The 26076-nt window shown below is 45.2% G+C and overlaps 1 protein-coding gene across 5 annotated transcripts in view; it reads left to right on the forward strand.

Moving 5' to 3' along the window:
* The window catches only part of CACNA1B (calcium voltage-gated channel subunit alpha1 B), a 475079-nt gene that overhangs the window by 223353 nt on the left and 225650 nt on the right, over positions 1–26076 (forward strand). For all 5 annotated transcript variants that reach the window (XM_059715546.1, XM_059715542.1, XM_059715543.1 and 2 more), the window contains one exon: positions 11160–11263. In XM_059715546.1, coding sequence (XP_059571529.1) covers positions 11160–11263 — 104 coding nt within the window. The remainder of the gene's footprint in view (positions 1–11159; positions 11264–26076) is intronic.

The following is a 26076-nucleotide window of genomic DNA, read 5'->3' on the forward strand; positions in this document are numbered from 1 at the left end:
TTGGAAGTCAGATCCAGACTTATTCTGATTATTCTGATAAGAATGTGCACGTGTAGGTTTGCAACATTTTAATTAAACCATTACAAATTTGTGTACAGATAATCCTGAACATTATTCTTTCTTCTCCAGAAACAGAAGTAAGGGTCTGCCAATGGAGATAGTAAGGTTTTTGTTGGGATAGAGGGGGCATGGAGAATGTTTGTGTTTTGACTGAAAGCTGGGAATCCAGGAGCTTAAAAGAAAGATAAATATGGCTTTGTTCAACTATTCTATTTATTGTTTAAAGTTCACCACAGCATGACTGTCCCTGGAAAGGGAATTCAAAGTTGTTGGCATGTGCCACCCAGCATCTTCCAGTGGGGAGCCCTTTTTTTTGTTCTTCTGCCGTTATGTTCTCAGAGAGGATTTAATAGGCTCAGCACAATGTTTAATCGGTTATTTGAATACGTTATTTAAACATGTGCTGCAATTCTGCCTGTGCCATTCAGGTCTTGGCCTGTGTGAAATCAAGCTGTGGTACAGGGAGAAAGGGGCAGCAAGCATGTTGTTTCCACGGGCTACAAGGAACTGTGAACTCCAAGCTAGAGAATGGGGCTCCTCAGAGCTGTGGATGCCCTTGAGGGATGTATATAGAATCATAGAAAATGAGGGTTGGCAGGGACCTCAGGAGGTCATCTAGTCCAACCCCCTGCTCAAAGCAGCACCATCCCCAACTAGATCATCCCAGCCAAGCTTTGTTTAGCCGGGTCTTAAAAATCTCCAAGGATGGTGAGTCCACAACCTCTCTGGGAAACCTGTTCCAGTGCTTTACTACCCTCCTGCTGAGAACATTCTTCCTAATATCTAGCCTAAACTTCTGTTGCTGCAGCTTGAGACTGTTGCTCCTTATTTTGTCATGTCACCACTGAGAACAGTCTGGCTCCATCCTCTTTTGAACTCCCTTTCAGCATGAAGGCTGCTATTAAATCCCCTAAATAAACCCCATTCCCTCAGTCTTTCCTCATAAGTCATGTCTCCCAGCCCCCTCACCATTTTGTTGCCCTCCGCTGGACCTTCTCCAATTTGTCCACATCCTTTCTCCAGTGGGGGCCCCAAAACTGGACACAGTACTCCAGATGTGGCCTCACCAATGCTGAATAGAGGGGAATAATCATTTCCCTTGACCTGCTGGCAGCACTCCTACCAATACAGCCCAGGATGCCGTTAGCTTTCTTTGCAACAAGGGCACACTGCTGGCTCATATTCAGCATATTGTCCACTGTAACCCCCAGGTCCCTTTCTGCAGAGCTGCTGCCCAGCCAGTCATCCCCCAGCCTGTACAGATGCGTGAGATTGTTTCGTCCTAAGAGCAGGACTTTGTACTTGCCCATGTTGAACCCCATGAGATTTCATTTGGCCCAATCTTCCAATATGTCTAGGTCACTCTGAATCCTAGCCCTACCCTCCAGCGTAACTATTATTCCCCGCCCCCAGCTTGGTGACATCTGGAAACTTGCTGAGGGTGCACTCTGTGCCATCTTCCAAGTCGTTGATGAAGATATTGAACGAAACCAGCCCCAGGACCAACCCCTGGGGCACTCCACTTGATACCGGCTGCCAGCTAGACATCAAGCCATTGATTATTACTCTCTATGCCTGATGCTCTGGCCAGTTTTCTGTCCACCTTACAGTCCATTCATCCTTAGCTTGCTTGCGAGAATGTAGTGGGAGACCGTATCAAAAGCCTTGCTGAAATCAAGGTACACCACATCCCCTGGTTTCCCTGTGTCCACAGCGCCAGTCATCTCACAGAAGGCAATCAGGTTGGTCAGGCATGACTTGCCCCTGGTGAATCCATGCTGACTGTTCCTAATTACCTTCTTCTCCTCCAAGCGCTTAAAAATGAATTCCTTGAGGAACTGCTCCATAATTTTTCCCGGGACTGAGGTCTGTAGTTCCCTGGATCCTGCTTTTTTCCTTTCTTAAATATAGTCACTATGTTTGCCCTTTTCCAGTCATCCAGGACATCTCCTGAACACCATGAGTTTTCAAAGATGATGGCCAGTGGCTCTGCAAAAACATCAGTCAACTCTCTTAACATCCTTGGGTACATCCCATCTGGCCCCATGGACTTGTATTTGTCTATCTTTTCTGAATAGTCCCTAATTTGTTCTTTCACCAGTGTTAGCTGCTCACCTCCTCCCCAAACTGTGCTGCCTGGTGCAGTAGTCTGAGAGCTGACCTTGCCTGTGAAGATTGAGGTGAAAAAGTAATTGAGCACTTCAGCCTTTTCTGCATCCTCTGTCACTAGGTTTCTTCCCCAGTTCAGTAAGGGACCCACAGTTTCCCTGATCTTACTCTTGTTACTGACATAGTTGTAGAATCCCTTCTTCTTACTAGGCTTGTGCAAGTAGACAGCGGTTCGATCCAGCTTTAGATCCAGCTGCTTCAGATGGCAGTGATCCAATCTGGAGCTCCAGACTGGGTTCCCACTTCGATCTGGCCGAAGCGGCTCCGAAGCTTCGGAGATCCGAGCATATGATATAATGGGGAATCAATGAAATATCTATACCTTTGTTGTTGTTTCTATGATGTGGATGAAACTTGCAGGGGTGGTAGCCTCTGCTGGGAGCATGAAGCCTGCCAAGAAGATCGGTGTAGGAGCTTGGGGGAAACTGCACCCCAAATTCTTAAAAGCAAAACTCATATCACATCTATGTGTTATGCCACAGGGGGGTGAAAATTGCAGGAGTGGTGGCCCCTGCTGAGGCCACAAAGCCTGCCAAGTTTCAAGAAGATAGGTGCAGGGGTTTGGGGGGATCTGCACCTCAAGCTGCTGACAGGCAAAACTCGTGACACAGATGACCCTGTGTGTGTTAAGGTGCAGTGGGCTGAAAACTGCAGGGATGGTAGCCCCTGCTCAGGCCACAAAACCTGCCAGTTTTCAAGGAGATAGGTGCAGGGGTTTGGGGGAAACTGCACCTCAAGCTGCGGACCAGCAAAACTCGTGACATGGGTGACACTGTGTGTGTTAAGGCGCAGCAGGGTGACAGCTGCAGGCCTGCTAGCCCCTGCTGAGGCCATGAAGCCTGCCAGCCATCAAGGAGATCAGTGTGGGTGGTTCTGGGTTCTGGGGCCCCGCATCCATGGGAGCATGATGAGCCCATGGTGGCCTGGGCACCCCCATCCATGGGAATGTGCTGGGCCCGTGGGGCCTTGCACCTCTAGCTGCGGACAGGCAAAACTCGTGACATGGGTGCTTGTGCAACTGACTGTCTCTGTCTTGGGGCAGTTGATTGTCTGTATTAATTATTTCCTCTCCTTAGTCTGTGGTTTTGTAGGTGTTAATCCTTGCTAATTAACTCATTAACACCTAATTAACACCTACACAACCAGAGACTAAGGTGAGGAAATAATCAATACAGACAATCAACTGCCCCAAGACAGAGACAGTCAGTTGCACAAGCACCCATGTCACGAGTTTTGCCTGTCAGCAGCTAGGGGTGCAGAGCCCCAGAGCCCCCCTGCACCAATCTCCTCGACAGCTGGCAAGCATCGTGGCCTCAGCAGGGGCCACCACCCCTGCATTTTTCAGCTCACTGCACCTTAACACACACAGGGTCATCTATGTCACGAGTTTTGCCTGTCAGCAACTTGAGGTGTTGTTCCCCCCAAGCCCCTGCACCTATCTCCTTACAACTTGGCAGGCTTCATGACCTCACCAGGGGCTACCATCCCTGTAGTTTTAACCCCCCTGTGGTGTAACACATAGACATGACATGAGTTTTGCTTTCAAGAATTTGGGGTGCAGTTCCCCCCGAATCCCTGCATTGATCTTCTTGAAACTTGGCAAGCTTCATGCTCTCAGCAGAGGCTACCACCCCTGCAAGTGTATCCAAATCAGACAAAAAGCAACAAAGGTATAGATATTTCATTGATTCCCCATTATACCTTATGGCCAGATCTCCAAGATGGCTCCGAAGCTTTTCCAAAGCGGTTCAGAAGCTCCGAACCACTTCGGAAAGCCTAAAGAAGCCAGTGCTTCAGCCCGGACATGCTGCTTCAGATGCCGAAGCGTCCGAAGCTTCTCCTGATCCAAAGCATGGTCCGAAGCCTCGCACAGCCCTACTTTTTACCCTTCACATCCCTTGCTAGCTGCAACTCCAATTGTGCTTTGGTCTTCCTGACTTCATCCCTGCGTGCCTGAACAATGCTCTTCTGCAGGTTTCCCTTGCTTTATGCGGGTTCTGTGTGTGCAAATTCACTCTTATGCGATGACCCTTTTTATACCAAAAATTTGTTATATGTGAGGTAAATTCACTGTTATGTGATTGGCGTGTTGGAAACCCACGGTCAGCTGCTTTGTGCAGTGCATTGTGGGAGTGATGTGCACCAAAATATAGTCTCTTGTGTGGATCTGTGCTCCTTGCTCATTGTCTGTGACATGCGTTTCTGTAGTTGCCATCCCCATTATAATAGTGCCCTGTGCTTGTGCATACTGTACTGTCCGCTGTTGGTGAGTCCAAAAATTGTCTTGTAAAAGTGCTAGAAATGAGTCCCTATTCGTTACATTGTAAAGTGGGTTCCCTTTATGCGAATTCCAGTTATGCGCCATTTCCAGGAATGCATGTACAGTATAAAGTGAGGGAAACCTGTACTCCTCCCTAGTTGTTTGTCCATGTTTCCACTTCTTATAAGGTGTTCAGCTTTCTTATTAGTGTTCAGCTTGCTGGCTTCTGGTAGGTGAAATTATGTGTACCTGGAAATTCAACTTATTTTGTTCCATAAAAAAATGCACCCTTGGAAACCTGAAAGGGTAGAGTGCAGAGCAGTGCTTGTATCCAAGGAGCATTTTCTCCCATGGTATGTTAGTGCAGGTAGTAGCTGCTCAGTTAGCTCAGGCATTAGCTGCCCTTTCACAGAGACTGGGTCTTCTCTCAAGTATAGGATATTAGTCTCCTCTCACCACTATCAGCTGGTTTCTTTTGTTTGACCAAATGACTTGTCATATATGACTGGACACTTATTGTGCACCTTTATTTTCCTGGAATTCTGGCTTAGCTTCTGAGGCTAATGCAGAGAAGCACTTTTGAAAAACGGAGAGCTCTGGCAGTATGTGAGGTTTGTTGTGTGATCAAAGTAAAGGGACTGTGGGGTCAGCACTCCTGGGTTCTCTTCTCTTCTCTTGCACTAATTCACCTTGTGAGTTTATAGAAGCCTCTTAATTTTCCTATGTGGTGATTTTGCTATCTGTAAAGAGGGCTTAATCCTTGCCTACTAACAGAGTATGTGTGAAGCTTAATTAATTTATGTGCATTAGGAACTTCAGGATCCTTAGAACAGCGGCTTTCCCTTCATGCAGATTGTGATTAAGCGTCTGCACGCAGCAACTACCAAGACCTCCCCCTGCTGTTTGCTGCTGGGTGTGTTGCTGCAGGAAGCTTTTTGCAGCAAAACCTTCGTTTGTTAATGAAGGCATATTTGACAATGGAGGCTAAGTCTTTGGGAATGTTTATGCGCTGTCTCTATACCAGTGTTGGCGTGCGCTCTTTGATCATGGCTGTTTTGAAGTAAATGGAATATGGGATTTAGCTGCTGTGCTGAGATTCGTTAAGCTTCCCAGGTGTTCCCCTCCACCAGAGGAAGTACAGAACTGGAAGTAGGCAGGGTCCCTAGAGGGAAAACATTTCCTTGTCATGACATACATGGAGTAGGGAAGATCAGATCGAGCAGGCAGGTCACTGCTGATCTGTGTTGGCTGGAGAAGAAATCCCATCTTATGCTTGTTGGAACTGGGTTGAACTGAACATACCCGTCACTTCTGCTTAGCGGCAAAACACAGTGGTAACAATGACAACCTCCTCTCAGCACAGCTGGATTTGCGGGTTCTGTCTTCTTGCATTTTCTGTGTCACGGAAGCACCAGTGGGGTTGTGTCCAAGAACATGCTCAGAAAAGCCAATGGCACTTTATCGTGCATCAGCAGATGCATGACGAATAGGTCCAGGGAGGTGATACTTCCCCTCTATAGGGCGCTGGTCAGACCGCAGTTGGAGTACTGCGTGCAATTCTGGGCGCCACACTTCAGGAAGGATGCGGATAACCTGGAGAGGGTCCAGAGAAGGGCAACTCGTATGGTCAAGGGCCTGCAGACCAAGCCCTACGAGGAGAGACTAGAGAAACTGGACCTTTTCAGCCTCCGCAAGAGAAGGTTGAGAGGCGACCTTGTGGCTGCCTATAAGTTCATCACGGGGGCACAGAAGGGAATTGGTGAGTATTTATTCACCAAGGCGCCCCTGGGGGTTACAAGAAACAATGGCCACAAGCTAGCAGAGAGCAGATTTAGATTGGACATTAGGAAGAACTTCTTCACAGTTCGAGTGGCCAAGGTCTGGAACGGGCTCCCAAGGGAGGTGGTGCTCTCCCCTACCCTGGGGGTCTTCAAGAGGAGGTTAGATGAGTATCTAGCTGGGGTCATCTAGACCCAGCACTCTTTCCTGCTTATGCAGGGGGTCGGACTCGATGATCTATTGAGGTCCCTTCCGACCCTAACATCTATGAATCTATGAAGATTCAGGTTATAAAGGGTAAAGCTGAAGGGTGGCATAAAAGGGCTTCTACTTGCTGCAGCTGACTGCAAGGAAGAGTAACTTGTTTTCAAGAAAATTATTTTAAGACATAATTTTGAATGAATTAGCAGTCAGACAGAGACTGCCATCTTGCCAGTGGAACAAGGCCAATGATCTAGTGGCTATAGAACAGGTCTGGGTGATAGGAATGTGTGAATTTTATTTAATTCCAAACTTTCTTTGATATCAGTCAAGTCACCTGGGAGTCATCCTATACTTACTAATCAACTTCAATACTGTTTTTTGTCAGTGGGGGAGTCAGGTTGGGACTGTCTTCGATCAGCTTGACCTCCTAAACTACCTTTCTCTTGCTGTGGCATAGTTTGTAGCCCGTACCAGAGTCACCCGCATTGTGATTCTTATATTTTGAGCATGGTACTAAAATGTATCCCAGGATCCCTTTCAGTTATCTTCTGTGAATTAGTTTGCAAACTATTTCTCTCTTTTTCTGGGCCTTTCTCTACTTATGGGCTGTAGGCAGAAGAAGTGGAATGCAAAAGTCCCAGATGTCAAGAGCAGGGAATGGTGGGGTATCTGTAAGCAGACTTCCTGTGTTTCCTGCTCACCAGGGTAAGTTCTAGACAAACTGCAGAATGAGGCGAGGTCATCTTAACACCCTGATGTTCAACAGAGCTTCCAGGGTTAGGACATCCTGCTATCAGGAGTTGAGCATAGGGCTTACAGGCTAAGTACAGATGGTCAAAAAGCCTGAAGCTGAATCAGTTCAGTCTTTGAAGTTTAGCCTAAGCTTCAGAGATTAAACTGAGAAGCAGCTGGACAGACATTTACTTTTGATTCAGGAAATGCAGCCACATGCTTGCAGTGGCTCAGGCCGAGAGCCGGGGGGGAGGGGGGCACTAGAGCATGGTTCTCTGGCATGTAGCCAGCATGGACTGTGTGTTTGCTTCCTATTCCTGCTGTCCCCGAGGTCTCTGGGATTTGTAGTCCAGATTTACAACAACAGAACTCTGCAGGGTTGCTCATTACTACCTCTTCCTGTTTCCAGGTGCCTCTGGGATTTGTAGTCCACAGCTGCAACCAGCAGTTTAGCAGGGCAGGGCAGCTCTGTACTCAAGGGAAGGAGGGTTTAACCCACCTTCTTGGCCCCAGATCCCAGCCACGATTTGTCTGGGGGGCACAGACCCTGCCCCCCTTCTCCCCTCATAACTCTTTTTTGCTGGAGTAGACAGCACAGCTCAGCCCAGCCCAGCTGGAAAGCAGGCTGGGATGCTGGGGGACTGCAATTTAACTTAAACCAGGAAGGGGTCTGGGGCAGAAGTTTCATAAACCGGTTTGATCCAAATCAATTAAGTCTTGATACTACATTCAGCCAGGTTTATCTTAAACCCATTTCAGCCATTTTGAAACTGATTTATGTGCACTGAAAGTTTGTTACAGGTTTAAATCAGTTTCTGATGATTTAAAGCAGTTTATGTGTAATGTCTGTCCCTAGCCACAGAGTAGATGGTCAGCTTAGATGTTACCTGTTGACTGTTACCAACGTGCTTAGATCTGCATAAAAGGAAAGAGGGAGAATGTTGCTCTCAGGAATTTATTACAGATAACGCAAAGAACTAATGAGCGGAAGGTAAAAATCTACTCCCAGTGGTGCTGGCTGGTTCAAGCAGCACTGTGGTCAGTAAATGGCAAGAAAGGAGAGGAAGTTAAGGGGATGCTGACCTGAGAGAGAGAAGATCATTTAGGGTGAATGGCAAAAATGGTGGAGCAGGAAAACATCTGATTTGAATTAATAATGGCAGTTCATCTGAATATCTTTTACACACTGAATGAGAAAGCTGTGCCTCAGTTTCCCATGTGAATAATGAGAATCAAAGCAGTTCTTTCACTCGAAGAGGCAGTATGACTACAAGGTGTTCAGATCTCTTGTTGGCGAAGGGTCCATAGCTTGGTAGGCACATAAGGATTATTCAAATAGTACTCCTAACATGCTATATCATTGCTGCAGAGGATGTGAGTATCGCAGATGTTTGCATGTGATGAGGATGCTGTGAGTCTTCCATAAGTTCCCTTCTGCATTTTGATATAATACTGTCACATCATTAAAAGTCTTTTATTTCCAGCTCTTCCCTATCAAGTGAGATGCATGGCTGGGGCTGTGCATCAGAAACAGGCAGCCAAACATTAAACTAATAAAGTATTTTAGCTGGAACCATAAAAATTGATTTGATCTTTTGGCTTCCCCCACTTAATGAGCAGGACTGGAGCCGGGATGTGAGGCAAGCCCAGCTGCTCTGCTCATGGAGCGATGCCCTTCTCTGCTCAGCAATCTCAGATGTGGCTGCAAGGTTACAAAGTGTTTTATTGAGGGTTGGCAGTTCTGTTTTTCCTGGCAGTGCAACAATTTGATTCATTAAAGCATATCACCAGGGCAGAAGAGGTGCCATGGAATGGGTTCAGACTCAAGTAATTTTGGAGCCACTGAAAAAATATATTCTGCTTACAAGAAAAATCTACCCTTACAGGGGAAGATTCCTAGAGTACGTTGTCCTCTCTCTTGTGTAGTTCTGCCAGCACCTTGAGCCCTTTGTGCATGTGACAGCACAGAGCGAGATCCAGCCCAGCCCTGAGCATAAGGTAACTGTGCAAACACCCAGAGGAAGATGTTTAATTAGATCCTTTTCTACATGTTCTGCTTTAAAGGCTTTGATCATGGAATTGAAGCATGGATCTGTCACCAAGCTTGTGCTTCAAATGAATAAATAAATGATAAATGATCATTTGGCAGCACTGTAACCTATCATGCACTCTCCATATGAGTTTATATGGATTTCCTTCTGCCATCTGTTCCTTTCCTTCCTGCTCCAGCTTCTGCTCCCCCACCCCAACTCACCCCTTTTACTCCTGCCTGAGTTGGGCTGAGTAACTCCAATTCCCAGCTGTGGCCTGCCATTGGGAAAGAAGTCACTCTAGGTACAGCTGCAACAGTTGTCATGTTGGTCAAATGGGACCTCCAAAGGAAAAAACATGAGCTTCTACAGCTTGGGCTAAAGAGCCAAAGTTCTTTAGCTTATGCTGTCATAGAATGATGTTTTGCTATAAATGCAGCACAAGAGGGGACTTTTAATACTCTCTCGCCAGTCACTTACCGTTTAATATCAATACTAGCAGCATAGCCAAAGCATGTGGGAATAGAAACTTGAATAATGATGTAAGTGTTTGCACACCTTCCTTGTGTGCTCAAAACAATTTTGTGTAAGGGCAGGGGAGAAAAGGGGAGGAGAGCTGAAAAGACGGAACTAAACGCAAAAAAGAGGAAAAGTGGAGAAAGATAAGAAAACTGCAAAGGAAGGGAAAATACAGGGCAGCAAGAAGCTGACATCTGTTGGAAAGGGCATGTTTTTAATTGCTTTTATGGTTGGGACAACTGGTTTGTTTTATTTCTGCTTCTCTCTCTACCTGCTGCTGCTTCCTGTCTCCTTTCTTTACATTTCCCCTCCTTCCTTCCGTCCTTCCTCCTTCTGTCCTTAGAGGGTCTATGTCAAAGTGAATTAAGGGGTTTTGTTCAAACCAGCAGTTGTGTGGACACTTTTGTGAAGTAGCTGGCAAGTGCTGTTTATAGGCCATCGGGCATTTCAGCCCCTGTGTTAGAGATGATGGAATTGTTATTCTTTAACTACTGCAGATGGACCGACGCAGATTTCCTATGCTTTTTACCTTTAAATGCCCAATAGGCTGATTCTAAAGTTGCTGCATTTTTCATTTACAAGAGAAAAAAACTGAAGTTTTCCAGGACTTGGCTTGGATTGTGGCCACATGGCATTTTATTTTTCAGCAGTTCCTTAAACAACAGCTCCCTTGTGATCAAAGAAGGCAGAAACTTTGCCATAAACTAACTTTCCTTTCCAAAATACATGTAGTTGCTTATGCAGAGAGTTTGAAAGCCTGGGTTTGATGACAGAGTTCCAAAGTGCTGAGTAAGCAGGTGTGAAGCTGGCATTGTTCTGAAGATCAAATTGACCTCATTTTCTTGCAGTCTTTCTGTCAACTTCTCTTTTGTGGATATGTGTGAATTCTGGGCACCCTGCTGCATGCTGCATTAGTTGCATGCAGTGCATAAATTGACAGAAGACCGCATCTTCCTCATCTTGTTTTATGTTTTGATTCAGATGTAACATCGGGTAACTCAAGCGTTCGGTGGAAAGGGGGGATATTGGAATGGAGGGACTGTTTCTCCATCCCCAAAAAGGGGAATGACTGGATTAGTTAATTTAAGTGGGTATTAAGCCTCAGGCTTATGGTCCTTTCAATCAGAGATGGCTCTTTTTTTCTGGAGTTGGTAGTAGTTGTGTGACAGGGACACTTCATGCACAGTACAATGAGAACTAAGCCAATGCCGTTTGCTCAATGAATTCTCTTACTTGGATTCCAGACTTCATTTCAAGTCCTGCACATAGAAAAGTGCTAATTAATAATGGCATGGGGTGAAAGCTATCCTGTGGAAGTCCACTGCCTCTTGCACTGCAGGTCTTTTATGAGGGATGTTTGACTTTCTGGGAACTTGATTAAAAACTACTTTTCTTTCTGTTTCCAGACCAATGATGCAGCAGGAAATACCTGGAACTGGCTCTACTTCATCCCTCTCATCATCATTGGCTCTTTCTTCATGCTCAACTTGGTGCTGGGCGTCTTATCAGGGTAAGGCACCAATGACTTGTCTGTCTCTACCTGGAGCAAGGACAGTTTTACCAAGCTGGTTTGTGTGCTGTGTGCAGGGATTGGGGTAGAAGAGAGCAGAGGGGTGATGCATCACATTCAGTACATTGCTTGGGTTTCATGCACTACCCCTTCCCTTTTGCCGGTGATGGTGGGACCCTGTGAGGCCCCATACAGTTGAACTTTTAGGAGAGCAGATAGGTTGTTGAAAGATTAATAACTGACATGTTCCCAAACTGTGCTGTGCAAAACCAGACTCAAGAGTTAAGGGGCTTCCTAAAATACACTGCCTTAACCCTAGCCAGAAAGCACTTGTTTTTATGTTCTTAACTTTAAGCTGATGGATAACCCTGTTGAAGTGAATGGAGTATATCAGGCACTTGGTGCTGACAAACATGGACATCCCCCCCACAGTGTTTTACCGGAAGAGGCATTGCATCAGTTTGACCTGGCTTTCCAGTGTCTGTATAGCTCACATGCTGCAGCAGGTATCCAGGTTGTAGCCATATTGGTCTAAAAGAAAAAGCAGTCTGGGCTCATGGTAGAGGTGTGATTATCTTTTATTAGACCAACAAGATTTTTGCAAAAAAAAATCTTTAATTTCAATCAGTGATTCAGTTCAATAGATTCAGTCAGCTTTTAGATAAGTGCCAAAAAGCCCTGCTGAAGCACACGTGCTATACAGACACTGGGCGAGCCGGGTCAAACTGACACGATTCCTCTTCTGGGAATGTGCTACACTTGGTGTGAGGGCATGCCTAGCTGAACGTAAAGCTCTGGGTGTGGGTTTCTCCCCACATCTGTAGGCCACCCTTGAAGTTAAGCACAAGAGTAAGCGTTTGTAATGCATCTGATTATCTCCCTCTAGTGACTGACTTGTGTGACAGGAAAAGCTTCTTACACTCTATAACAGTGCTACCACTTTAGCTCATGCGGTGATAGTGTATTGAGCATGGAATTGCACATACAGTAGTATCTATGGCTGCGTCCAGACGAGCAGGAGCACGCGCTTGCAGTAGCACAAATTTGTGCTGCTGCTTTGTGCCTCAGCGCACACTCCTGCATATACCCTTTTTTGCAGGCCATATCCAGCTCCTCCTGACCCCCAGCTGGTGAAGGGGGCTGGCTGGGACACAGTGTGCTTCCGTGTGGGGCTAGCCAGCAGGCAGCTCCCACACTGATGTACCCGCACCCCAGCCAGCGGGGGAGTGGCACGCGGAGATGGGGGAGCAGGTAACCCTGGGCCGCCTGCTCCCTCGTCTCCACGTGCCTCAGTGTGGGGGCTCCACAGTGGAGCCCCTGCACTAAGGCATGTGGAGACAGGGGAGCAGCATCCCAGGGCTGCCTTTTCCCCTGTTACAAGGCACACTGCCCCCCAGCCAGTTGCTCCAGGGCGGGTTGAGGGGCAGTGTGCCTCAGCCCAGGGGCTCAGCAGTGCGCAGAGATGGGGAAGCAGGCAGCCCAGGGCTGCCTGCTCCCCTGTCTCCGCATTTATCCCAGCACGTGCAATTTTTGCATGCTTTGCACCACCTTTTTTGGGGGGGGAGGAAGGGCTACTACCAGGAAATCCCAGTAGCAGATTTTGCCCCCGCACCTCTTTCAGTTTAACGTGCATCACTTTCGGTTTGTGGCACCACATGCTTGTACATCTGAATGTGACCTATATGTGTACAGCCGCCAGTTTACAAGCTCTTTAAGTTTTAATGTTGAGTTTTTGGGCTTCTCTTAAGTCCTAGCTTCTGGAGACGTGGTTATATGAGAATCTCAGTTCACATGAGAAAAGGGACTATTTTAGTATGCACGTTATGGAGAAAAACAAGAAAATATGACTCCTAAAGACTCAAAAAACCAGAATCAAATGAAGAAAACCTAACATTTACTATTTCTGAAAATCCTGGGATGTTTTAGCAATTATCCTGATTTTGTGCGGGGTGTTTGACCCATAGGTATGGAACCCCTGGGGTTGGCAGTACTGAACCAAGGGTACAGGGGTTCACTGCAGGTATTTTAGTTTGGCCTATTGTAAATGGAGACCTGCCGTGGAGTTTCAATCCTAACCAGAACTTCCCCAGCATCTGTGAGTTTTGCCTCTGGGTTTATCATCCAGATCCATTTCAGTAGCGCTAGCATTCCTGCTGTGCATGTCAATGGATTCCTGAAACCTTTTAATTACATACTGGGTGTATAGGTGCAGATTATATTTCCCCTAATATAGTTGATGTAAATGCCATTTAACATTGCAGTCTTTGTTCTTTCTCTTTCTTATGTTGCCAGGAAAATAAACTGGTTTTCAAAGTATGGGCCCATGCTTAGCTTTTTTTTTTAAACAGCCTGAACATCCATAGGTCTTCCAGTTTTCAAAGCAGATTTGGGCTAAGGTAGAAGTGGCTTTATGTGAAGCTTAGAAACACTGCCCTGGTGGGTCTGCATTCTGAGGGAGGAAGAGTACAGCTGACACACGTTATTTGAGAAGGTCACAAAACAGGCTGGTGTTTTGTTGGCTGGAGAGCTCTGCTTCTCCTTGTTCTTGGATATGTGGTCAGAGCCAATGACATTCTGTTAGGGTCATTGGTAAAATGCCCTATGATCTCAGAGGCTTTAGAAAAGGGGAAGTTCATATACCTACCCATGGGCTACATAATGGAAAGCACTTTTACAGCGACAAGGGCTGAGAATGCTTCAATGATCCTGCATTATTCTCTGCCATCTTTTATGTATTTGTCCTCACAGTGCCACTAGTGGGCAGAGCTGTTTTCACCACCTCGCCTTCCTGGGGCAAAGAAAGATTAAGTGTGACTTGTCAAAGGTTCAAGAAAATTGGGAAAGAGTATGGATACCAAACCCAGATCTCTCTAGTTAACATCCTAACCATTGTACCAGTATTTCCTATGGGGACAGCGCTTCTGTGATAGTAGGCAGACAAGGTTCCTTGGGTGAATTTGATATCTTTTATTAAACCAACCCAAATAGTTGGAGAATATTTATTAAGCAAGCTTTCGGGTTCAAAAACCCTTTGTCAGGCTAAGGAAGTTTCAGCCGTTGGTGTGCGCTCTTCCTGGATGGAATGAAAAGTCTGTGATAGTAGTGCACTCATCCAACATGCTACATTGCCATGTATATCAAGCTTTTACAAATTATTGTTTAGATTTCTAGCTGTGCAGAAAGCTTCAGCATGTCACCATCAATAATGTGGACAGACATGGAATGGGCTTTTAATTAAACAGCTTCTAGATATTTATCATTGTTACTGGTTTTTAACTAATTCTCCTCTTATGCTTGAGTTAGTTCTTTCTCAAAGTAGCAACGGAAAAGCGATAGATTTTTGGCATGTTTAAAGAGACACTGTTGTCTTAAATAAACATCATCATCAATAATAATAATATTAAACAGACAAAATCACCCATGTTCCTAGCAACATTGGAGAGTATAAAATAGTACAGTTCAGATGTATTTCTTACCATTATGTCTGGGTTTCTCCTGCTTGTTACCTATTCTGTGCTCATTGCCATCATATATGAGTACCAGGCTCTCTTCCTGAATAAAAGTGCATTAGAGATATTTGCATCACTGTCAATATATTGATATAGTGACCCTGGGCAAAATTCTGTGTTAAATTCTGTGTTAAATATGGCCAAATTCTATGCACCAATGTAAAGCAAAGTTTTTACCATTTCATGAAATGGGTAAGCACGGTTTTACATAACTGCACTACAAACATGAGTTGTGATTGTAGTATGTGTAGCTATACCCAAGTTACCCTAGCTAACTTGGGTAGCAGTACTTGGAAGCTACAGCAGCCTAGGCAGTAGCATGGACTGTACAAGATTATTAGAAGGCTGCAGGTTACCTGGGTAGAGAGCCTGACTTGAAGTCCAGACCATTACAACTTGACTACTATAGGTACCCAAGTTAGCTAGCCCTTGGTCACACCTTTGATTGACATGTGGATACAGGCTGTGTCAATGCAAGCATATGGCAATGGTTTTCAAACTTCCTAAATCAAGGGTGGGCAAAATGTGACCTGAGGGCTGAATGGGGGTCGCCAGGCCATTCTATCCGGCCCGCAGGGCCCCTAAAAAATTTCGAAAATTAATATTTATCTGCCCCTGACTAGCTGTCATGTGGCTCTCAGTGGCTTGCCAAAATTCAGTAAGTGGCCCTCTGCCCGAAATAATTGCCCGCCCCTGTCCTGAAGTCATGGAACCCTTTCACATCACTTCTTCTGCCATGGAAACCCTACCCCCTGTCTCCATGGGCCAGGTGACCTGGTCTGGCTGTGGTGGCACATTGCTTCCCAACTTGCTTCACCATTACCTCCAGTCTCTTTGCAGAATGCCTGTTGGAGCACAGTTGGGAAACCACTGTTCTCCAGCTTAGTTCATTGACACTCTTTATCACCTGCTCCCTCCCTGTGGTGGAAGTCGGCATTTTGTTCTTTTCTTCTTTGCTTGAACAGTGCAAATAGACTTGCCTCTTTCACATCCAAGTTCATGTGCACTAGCAAAATTTGGCACTGTATGGGTTGTAAACATTGTAGGAGGGAGGTTTTTGTTTTGAAATAATGATGATAACAATTGCATCCTCCTCCCTATTTCCATTAAATTTAAAATAAAAACTCAATCAGCAAATCACGGGAAGTATTCTCTGGCTTTTAGGTGGTAGTAGAATCGTGACATAAAAATAACTCTAAATATTGGGCCACAGTTGATGTGACAGTGTCCCTTGAGTGTATGGCTAAAGATGTAATTAAAAGCATGTTGGCTCCATAATTCAGATTAAATTAGACTCTGCCTGCTGTACAGCATGCTTCACCCCCCCACCCCCCCACAGGCTGATCAAAGCGCTGCCAGTGCTCTTGTAATCAGTTAATATTTAAATATCCTCCTTGAATGGCCTTCTGTTCTCTTCCAGCTGAAGCGAGTGGCTGCTTTCCCTTCCATCATACAGCATTATGGGCCAGATTGTCGAAAGAGCCCTGCTCTCATCGCAGCCCCAAAATAAGCAGCCAGATTTTTGGGTGGAGCTCAGAATATTGGGTGTTGAATTCTTATGCAAATCTGGCCATGGCTATTACAAATTGAGTCGCTGGATGTTGTTGTAGCTTTAGTAAGGACAGCGAGTCAAATGGAGACTCTAGTCATTCACCAGGATGTTAAGGGTGTCTGTATAATTGCCCAACTTAGTACCAGTTTGCTAGCAGTAGCACAACCTGCACATATCTTAAATTGATAGCATAGATGAGAGTTTGGTGTTTTACCACCCTGGCCTGGATTTTCATAGCTGCACTAATGGAGCAGAATTCTAACAGTTGCTGAAAGCAGATGCTACTTTTGCTAGTATAGACAAGGCATAAGTATCTGCAGGTGGAACAGCTAGTCTACTCACTGCATTGTAATAGCTGAGAGCATGTGCATTTGTTGCTTTGGCTTTTCCTAGCTCTCTTGCCTTAACATTTGTGATTTTTGTCAGGAAAAGATGGCACTGCTAGACTCCAGTGCCATGCCTTTGTCACAGAGAGATGTTCTTCTCTCGCTGCTTAAATGCATATCCCTTCCTTGGACTGCAATGATTCATAATTGTTTTTAGTTTCACTGGGTATCCTATATGCCTCTTTTGGAGCCCAAGGGATCTTCACCCATTCATCTCATTTAGTTGCCTCCCCCATGGTCACATATCATCGGCACTGTCCCTCTGGCAGAGTATGAGTTGGGTAAGAGGCATTTCAAAGCCTGCTGATGCCAATAAGTCATATGGCTGGCATCTCTATTAGTGGGCCAGCCCTCCCACACATAAACAATAGTAGATTGCCCACTTGATCAAGTTGGACAGATAGTATGAGCCTTTGTCCAGCCATGCAGCTATCCATCCATCCAACCATGCACTAGAAAGCTCATCAAGCTGGCTTAAAGTGTCAGCATGTACTTCCCAGTTACAGAGATATAATAATGGTATTTCACAGGGGAAAATATCAGTATTAAAGAAACCAAGTTAAGAGTTTTAATCAAGTTCAAACCAAAGTTCTCATGAATCATTCAGCCAAGTCTACCCAAGTCTGAGTCGCTCAGGCTTTGTGTACCATAGAGAATTGGACTAGTTTATCCAGTTCAACCATAAATAGATTAATGTGTTCACACAAGCCTTGTGCCAGTTTAAATGCAGCCTCACATCCAAGTTAATGATGTCTTAAACTGTTCTAGTTGCAAATGTCTGTGGATACCTGTTCTGCAAGTCCCAGCATAGCTCCCAGAAGCAGCACTTTCTGGGACATCTCATGAGGCTACCAGTGAAATGTGAAATAGTAGCAGGGTCGGTGGAACTATTCTACTTGATTTACATCTGTACTGACACTGAGTCAGTTAAACTGAAACCTTTTTTGCAGCTTGCTGATACATGCATGCTGCTGTTATTGCACCATTTGCAAATCAGTTGTAGGTTGCTCGGTGGTCCCCTTTGTGCGAACACGGGCCGTTGATAGATATTTCATTTTCCTAGGTTTAATCCAGACTGCAGCCATTGCTATATACATTGGACGTCTGTAGTCCAAATTAAAGTTGGTGCCAGACTGAATTAATTAGTCCTCATTGAATGAGAATTAAAGTTAATGCAGACTAGGGCAGTCTGAGTTAGGCCATTTAAACTCTATTAATTAACATGTATACACAGCTTTTAGGAAAAACAGTCCTTACGAACTCAGATAAGTTTTCCTTAGCAACACAGATAAGCATTGCCAATATCAATCCCCTCAAGGGAAACTCAGTTGGGTTTTTGCAACACAACTGAGGGAGGCTCTCATCAGGCCCAAAGTAACACCTTTACAAAGTCAAATGTGCCAGCAACAACTCACTGTGACTTAGTATCAGTATCCTGACTCACCCCCCAGCCCTGCCAAAGCACATGGGCTACTTGTCTGTGAAGAAGTGGGCAAACTCCCTTGATCATCTATTAACCCTCAATTTAAATTGAAATTTGATTCAAATTGTGCGATGCGAATCAGTTAACATGGTTTAGAAAATCGTGAGTATGTCTACACAGTGTTTTATATGCTGTGTCCTATTCCTACAGCTGGGTGTGACTCTAAGTGTTGTGGTCTGATAAATGCTTGGTAGTGTGCTAAGTGTGTGCTCCGAGCTTAGAAGTAAGGTCTAGAGGCCTTTGAACTCAGGGATCTTCAGGGTCCAGGCTTTCCTTAGCACCCCAAAACACTTGCATGCTTCATAAGAATAGGAGGCCTGATTGCTGCCAGAAATAAAACTGAGAAGGTAACCAAGGCCTGCTGCCTACCTCATCCTCAACCTGTTCTATTATTCTTGTAGAATATTTTTCTATGATTCTTGTAGGTAGGACTTCCCTTACCAGGGCTGGTAGGACTTATGGAGCCAGATCTGCTGCATACAACAGTGGGCAATACCAGTGATAAAAAGGCCAGTTGCCGCAGAAGCTTTGTTTATTCAGCAATTCTGATGGGCACAGCAATAAGAAAGGATGCCGGTGTAGGCCAGGCTTCAGCCCTAACACCTTCCACTTCAGATCCAAGAAAAGTCTGAAGAAAGAGCAGATAGTCCATCTTTGTGACCATGAGAGAACAGGATGTGCTCACAGCCAGACAGGCAGCTTTTGCACCTAGCAGACAGGTAAGGAGTCTCCTCTGGCCTAGAGGGCTAGCTAACAGAAAATAACACATCCCAAACATTTACATAGGTAACAGCTCACATTATGCTGGCTCCCAGGCACAGACTTTGGTGGATTTTGGTGGATTTAATGAGCTTGTCTCTTGGGCTTGAACTAGTGGCTGGTGATTTTTCTTGGAGAACTGCAGCTTTCACGGTTCACAGGGACAAGCCATCTTAAGCCCTCTCAGCCATAGCTCATTCGGAGCCAGTTACACCCTGTTTGTGCAGAACTTTTATTGCAGCCGCCTTCCATCTTCTGATGTGTTGCCGGTGCTGAGGGAACGTGTGTCCTAGATTATCACTGCCTCCCACCTCAGACAGCCTCCCCAGGGGCTTTTTATTTTCATTCCTTACTGTTGCATGCAGGGTAACTGTGACTGCCAGGCTGATTAGTACAGCTCACTGAGTGGAAGCACAGAGGCACATTCAAACCCCGTCGACTCGTCTGTCTTAGTGACTTGATTTGCTAAGTTTTGTGACAGGTTTTCCTGTTCGCAGCATTCCTGCCAGATTGATATCATAAAACTTAAACTTGCAAGACATCCGGAGATTGGAGAAAAGTGAAAGACTGATTAATTTAGAATAATGGCAAAAAAATTCTCTGTCCTCCTTTTCCCTCATTATAAAGGACAACTGCTCATTTTCCATCCAGATTTGCTTCCATCCCACGCTTACCTGCTATGCTCTCACTTTGGCTGTTGTTAATTATTTGCATCAGGATGGCTGCGTCATGGAAAAAGACAAGTTCCTGTTCTCTTGCTTTTTGTGACCATCACTGTGGGTCGTAGCCCAACTTGTGTGCCACTGAAGATCAAACATAAGATATGTCTGCTCTGTCCTGCCCCATGCACTTTGTAACAACCCAGGTGTTGCAAAAGTCAAACACACCACTTAGAAAAATGATGGGTACTTCCAGTGGAGGTTTGAAGGAGAACAGCTAGCCAAAACCCAGGCCTTACTCAACTGAGCTAAACTTCCTTACCTAGGTAATAGATCCTTTATTCTACATGTTTGGGCTACCAAAAGCTATTAGGAGTCATCTATTAGTCACATTCAGTGGAACAACAGTTGAGGACAGACCCTTTAGTATATGAACCAATTTGAGGACCCATGTAAATTAAACTCCGGGGTTCTCCTTAGAGACTGTGATGGAGATCTGCTAGTTTTTGGAACAGTTTATCTCAAGCCCGTCTTTGATTTTCTGTAGCAAGTTGAAAATGGTACTGGATACTTTGTGAATTTATAAGATTTTTCCCCTTCACCTCCATCCCTGGCTTCCCCAGCCATGACTTGTACTGAAATAATAATATTTGTAATGCTTCCTATTGGACAGGTTAGCTAAGAATGAGACCAGGGCCAGCTGAGGATAAAGACAAGGAGGTCAAAGAGACATTCGAGGCCCTGCTTCTGAGCCTTCCCACTTCCCCATCTCCAAGAATACTTGATATTCTCTGTATTTGCTTCACATTTGAAACATCCTTGCTGCATGCTCCAGTGATGAAAGTGGCTGTAAAGCCTGGATTGAGGCTGAGAAATCTGTCTCCCAGTAATACTTTCATCCTCTTTCAGCTAGCTGAGAAAGAGCTATTTTTTTCTACTGTGCAAGCAATGAGTGGGAAGCAGCAAGAGCAGCAGTAGACCTAGCTGAGAAGGATTGATCAAGCTAGATCTTGGCCCTTTCCATGATAAATGTTGGCTGTTAGCAACAGCTGGTGCGTCAGCCAGCGAGGCCTGTACTGCCCTTCAAGTAGTCTTGTTAGGAAAGAATTGGGCTTCCTCACACACACAGTGTAACACAGACAGACTCCAGCTAGACAGCCAGATGAAGCTGGATAGCATTGGGCTGTCTGAGAATTTCACAGAGAATAGAGGAGCACTCGAAGCAGAGTTGCAGCGGCGTGCTCTGTCATCTTCACCATCAAATTGCACTCCTTCCTCCTGCTCCTTTGAAGCTTTCAGTTAACTAGCTGGAAGGCTTAAGTGTCTGAGTCACTTATTTGTGTTCTCACCAAATTGCCTTTGTGGTTGAGAAAAGGAGACCCTGATAAACAGCACTTGTTCACTTGGCACATCTGCCTCTCATGTCTTTTGAGCCCTAGCAGTTTATTGGTGGCAGTGCTACTTGACAACTGTTAATGTAACAGAGACAGGGCAGCTATGGGGCCAAACAGCTGTTGCAGAAAGCCCTGAATGCAGTGGTACTAAGAAGACACTGCTGTGTAATGGGGAGTGTGAAGTATGAAGAACCTATGCACGGAGATAGTGTATTGTAATGTTGAACTCTCTAGCAAATACATTCTCTTCAGGATGATGAGCGGTGAGGTAGCCTGGGTGGAGGGAGGTGCAGGGGCAGAGGTAGCAGAGCCAGTGCCTTGAGGATCCATCATTGTGCAGCAGCAAACGTAGAAACTCCCCATGCCCAGGGATAGGGATATGCCCTTCCCACCTCCCAAACGCTATGCAGCTTCCCTATGCTAAACCCTTTTAATGAGCTGATCTATCCCTTTAGCTGCCAGTGCAACTCTGGACACCAGCCTGAAGCTGGTACTTAAGACACATAAATCTGCTGCTCCTGATATTTGTTGATCTCCCTTCAATTTGCTAAGATCTTTTTGGTAACAAGGTACCAAAACAATATTCCAGCCACAGCCAGACCCAAGTCATCTAGAGATGGATCTTTCCTGCTCTGTACCACAATGAATTTGGTACAGGCAGCTTAAAATTGCATTGGCCTGTTTGTGTCCCATTATCACTCCTAGATTTCACTCAGCCTCGCTGTCTCCTGGACCTCTCCTTCCAATTGTATATGGACCTCTGATTATTTTTCCCCATGTTAGTTTTTTCCTAGCAAAATTTTGCTCTCTTCTATGCCTGGATATCTAACCTCTCAGCAGCTGTTCGGTTCATACATTGAAGAGACTAATCTTCTCTCCTCCTTTTCCCCAGCCTCTGTCTCTTGCATGCTGCAATAAATAATTCAGGCCCTCCGGAGCCTGCCTTTGTTCTTTTCATGGAGGAGCTTTAGTGAGGAACAGCAAAGGTTGGCAACTTTGAGGTGGCAGGGCCATGGCTGACACGCTGGGCCTTGTGAAGGTTGGAACAGCAGGGGTGTCTGTTCTCTCACTGCTGTCTCCCTGACCTGCCATTTTAGTCTCTCAGAGGTCTGCAGCAGTGCGGGGTGGATGCATGGGCCACTGCCTGAATTATTCAGCCTCTGAGAGATTTCAAAGTGTCACTGGCCCTGTTTTAAGTGATGCTTCCCCATTAAAAATAGATCCATGTGGAGCTAAACAAGCCTACAATCAAAGGGAAGACAGAGTGTGGTTAACCCTGCTCTGGTTGTGAGCCTCACTGCTGTGTTTTAAGTTCCCAGCATTTTCTTCCACTGCCTTTTCTTGCCTCTCTCCCTTGTCTCCCAGCCACTCTTTTCCCCCGTTCCTGAACTCAATCTTGTGGCATGCTGAGCACTCGCAGCACCCAGAGTAGTCAGTGGAGTTGGAGACATTGGCAAGTAACTGGCATTTTGTTAGCAAATGCCATCTGTACTGGAGGATGCTAGGCACTCTGCAGGCTTAGTCTCCTGTCTTCCAAATATTCTTTCCTTCTCATTGTCCTCTTCCTCATCTCTTCCACATCTTCCTCCTTTCCACTGTTGCTCTCTCCCTCTTTCTTTCCACTTTCTCTCTCTTTCCCTATCAGTTTTCTTACGGCATTCTTTGTTTTGTGTCTCTTTTAGACCAAGTTAGCAGGTGATAAAATGGATGTTTAAAGTCACCAAGGGTTGGTGTCCATATGTATTTTAGCTGTATAAACAGTTAGAATCACAAAGATGCTGCTTTTTGCTGCAGCTGGGAGGCAACTGCATGTTATAAAGGATTTACTGTGTTCCAAGAAGGCATAAGACTTTGCTATGAACCTGCAGAATAAATTCTTCCCCTACAGCAAGAATCTGCTTTTCATAAACACTAAGATGCGAATGCAGTTATGGAGCGAGGCTTAAGAATGTTAACGGGATCAGCTTCCTGGTGAAATGAGCTGCGGGAGATTTGAAGGACTTTGTAGCTAAGTTTCACAGAAATGTGCAGGAGAAAGGAGGGAGCTAGGTTGGTGCACAAAGGCCAGATTGGCATCCCAGGCCTTGATGAGCAGGCTGACAGAAGCAGCATAAAGCCAGTATTGTCATCAGTGGAGAATTACCGTAGAAGAAGCAGTTTGAACAGAGAGAGGCTAGAGAGGCTGAGTTCAACAGGGAGCAGCATCAGGCACAAGCATCCCCTGGGTTGGTGCAGTTGGCTGCAATGGAGGGACATATGGACTGCAGTGTTTTGCGTTGCTGGCCAAGCCATGCAGTTGTGCTGATGATGATCTTAGACAGGGTGACGCATCCCAGCCCTCAATGGCTTTCTGCATTACAAATGAGGTGGTCCCAGAATGAAATGGAAGTCTGAGCAAGACTTGCTGCTGCTCTAGTCCCACCTTGCAGGGTGAGCCAGGTGAGTTTTGGGGAACCAGCTCCTGTCCCATTTGGGCAATCAGATTCAGCCCCTTGTGTTCACAGGCACTTACTTACCCAAGGAATCTCCAGAATTGCCCCTTCAAACCCATATTTGTGGATATTGCCTTGATGTGGAAGATACCTTCATTCTCAGGCCTTGGGGAAAGGGTTAAAGTTAACCCTGAGAAGAGAATTAGTTAGGACACTCCCAACATAATGACTGGGTCCAACATGCTTCTCACTGCCAAAATAAACCATGTGGGAGTCCATCAGGATTTTTTTTTGCATGCTAACTTTTGTGATATCAGTTGCCAGGATCTATGTTTTAATCTAGGTTTATACTGACTAATGGAAAATATCTAATAGCTTCCTTGGGTACATCCACCCTGCCTCTGTGTCTACATTGTACTTACTAAATATTTCAGATGCCCCTATTCCAAAACACTCTTGTGTCTTTGTAAAACCTAAGTTGGTGCTTTTAGGGATAAGTTTCTGGGTTGTTCTCAAGTCCTGTTCTGGAATACTCAGGGATGTCATGTTTATCCTTTCTAAGGTAGGAAGGAAAATGTTGCCCTTACAATCTTAGTGGGCGCATCTATGCAAGATGCTACTGCACAGTTGTTACTGCACATTTATTTAGTACTTGTATTAGCAATACTAAATAAATATGCAGTAACTGGAGTTACTGCACAGTGGCACTGGCAAACGTCTTTTAGGTGAAGCTACTGTGCAGTAGTCTAATAATACTGCTCAGTAGCACTGTCCGCACTGTAGCATGCTACTGTGCAGTATTTTTTGGCTACTGCGCAGTCAGCATCTTGCGTATGTGCACCCACAATCATGTAATTGTTCACAAGCTCCTGCCAGCACCTTTTTAATTGCTCTTGGTCCTTCAATGAAAATGCATTTGATACAGCTTTCCTCCCTTTTCCTTATATCATAGCTCTTCCTCCTGCCACTCCTACTGCACCAGTTGTAATTATTTCTCTGTTCCATGCTTCTTCCTGGACATGACAGGAAGCAGAAGTGTCATAATATCACAAAAAGACTCATTCTTGAAGGCTTTCTAGCTCAGTTATGCAAGTCCTGAAACTTCCGGAGAAGATTATCAGAAGCAGCGAGCATCAGAAGAACTCTCGTGAGCCAAACTTTCTAAGGTTCCCTTATCACCGGTCACAGTAGGAGTGGCTAGAAGCTAAGTGTGTCTCCGATCCACCAGAATTTGGAGATGTTTCTCACTGAACTGCTCTGCTGCTTCTCCTCCTCTCAGATGATTTTTTTCTGTTCCATGCACTTCCCACATGTAGAGAAGATGAAAGGGAAAGTCAGCGCCTGCAAAAACATACTTCAAAAGTTGATCACCTCAAAGTGAGGAGCAAACCCAGCTACATCACAAACTACTGCTATTGCCTTGTATTACTCCACTGCAGAGTATGCATGTCCGGTATGGGAACAATCAGTTCATGTGAAGAAACAGACCCAGTTTTAAATGACAATTGTTGTGAAATAACAGGGTACCTCAAGCCAACACCAAAGGATAACCTATACTTACTAGCTGACATTGCACCACCTGATCTCAGAAGAAAAGTAGTAAGCCAAAAAGGAAGATCACAACAGATAGAAGACCCCAGGAAGACTCTGTGGTCACACAGAAGTAACTAAATGGCTTAAAAAGCAAAAGAGTTATATAATCAGTGTTGCACCATTGGACCTGATGGCTGACAGGTCATGACTAAGGTTATAGAAGGAAAGATTATGTGCAATCAGGTGTTCTTAAATGGACCAGGAACCCCATGAAGACCTTCCAAGAGGGGCAGATCTAGATTAACCAATATGATGCTGACCGTGCACACAAACCAGAAGATCGAAAACAAATATGATCAAATGGGGCTACTCTAATGATATGAATATATGCAAATACGGTGAAGTGCAGACTATGGAGCACATGTTCATTTGCTGACTCCTTAATGAGACCTGTATGAAGGATGACCTCACTACAGCAATGGAAAGAGCCATCGTTTGTGCACGATTCTGGAAAAACATCTAGTTTATGAGGAGGACACAAGAAGAAGAAGAACTTCCCACAAATGGTGATCGCCTTTCTCTCACTCTTCAGTCCTCAGTTTTCCTGCCAGCTGAGGCAACTTAACATGAGATTGTCTGGTACCACTCTGTTAAGCTTTGCTCAACCACCTGGTGCTCTAATAGATTAATTGCCACATCTGTTCTCCCTTCTGATTATGGGACTCACACCCCCAGGAGCCAAAGTCCACCTCTTTTTATCAGCCCGGATGACTCCTCAGATGTCATTCTCTCAATGCTGCTTAACGACACAGGTTGTTCAACATGCTACTGTTCAGTAGCAGTTTTGTTCTTGGGCACTGTCCTACTTTCAGCAACAATTGCTTCCAAATTTAGCCACTGCAGAGCTCATCCTTCTCTCTTGGCCTAATTTATTTTCCCACCTGGAAAATTCGGTTTGGCCAGTGACTAACTCAGATGAAATATCTGCTTGGTTTCCCAATTCTGGTGGGAAGGGTAACTCTTCCAGGAGCTGTGTTTATTGTGTTTATGCCATTGGAAGGATTATGCTTTTTCATGCAGGACTGTTTCCCATCAACTTCCACATA

Source organism: Alligator mississippiensis, chromosome 12, assembly GCF_030867095.1.
Source record: "Alligator mississippiensis isolate rAllMis1 chromosome 12, rAllMis1, whole genome shotgun sequence".
NCBI lineage: Eukaryota > Metazoa > Chordata > Crocodylia > Alligatoridae > Alligator > Alligator mississippiensis.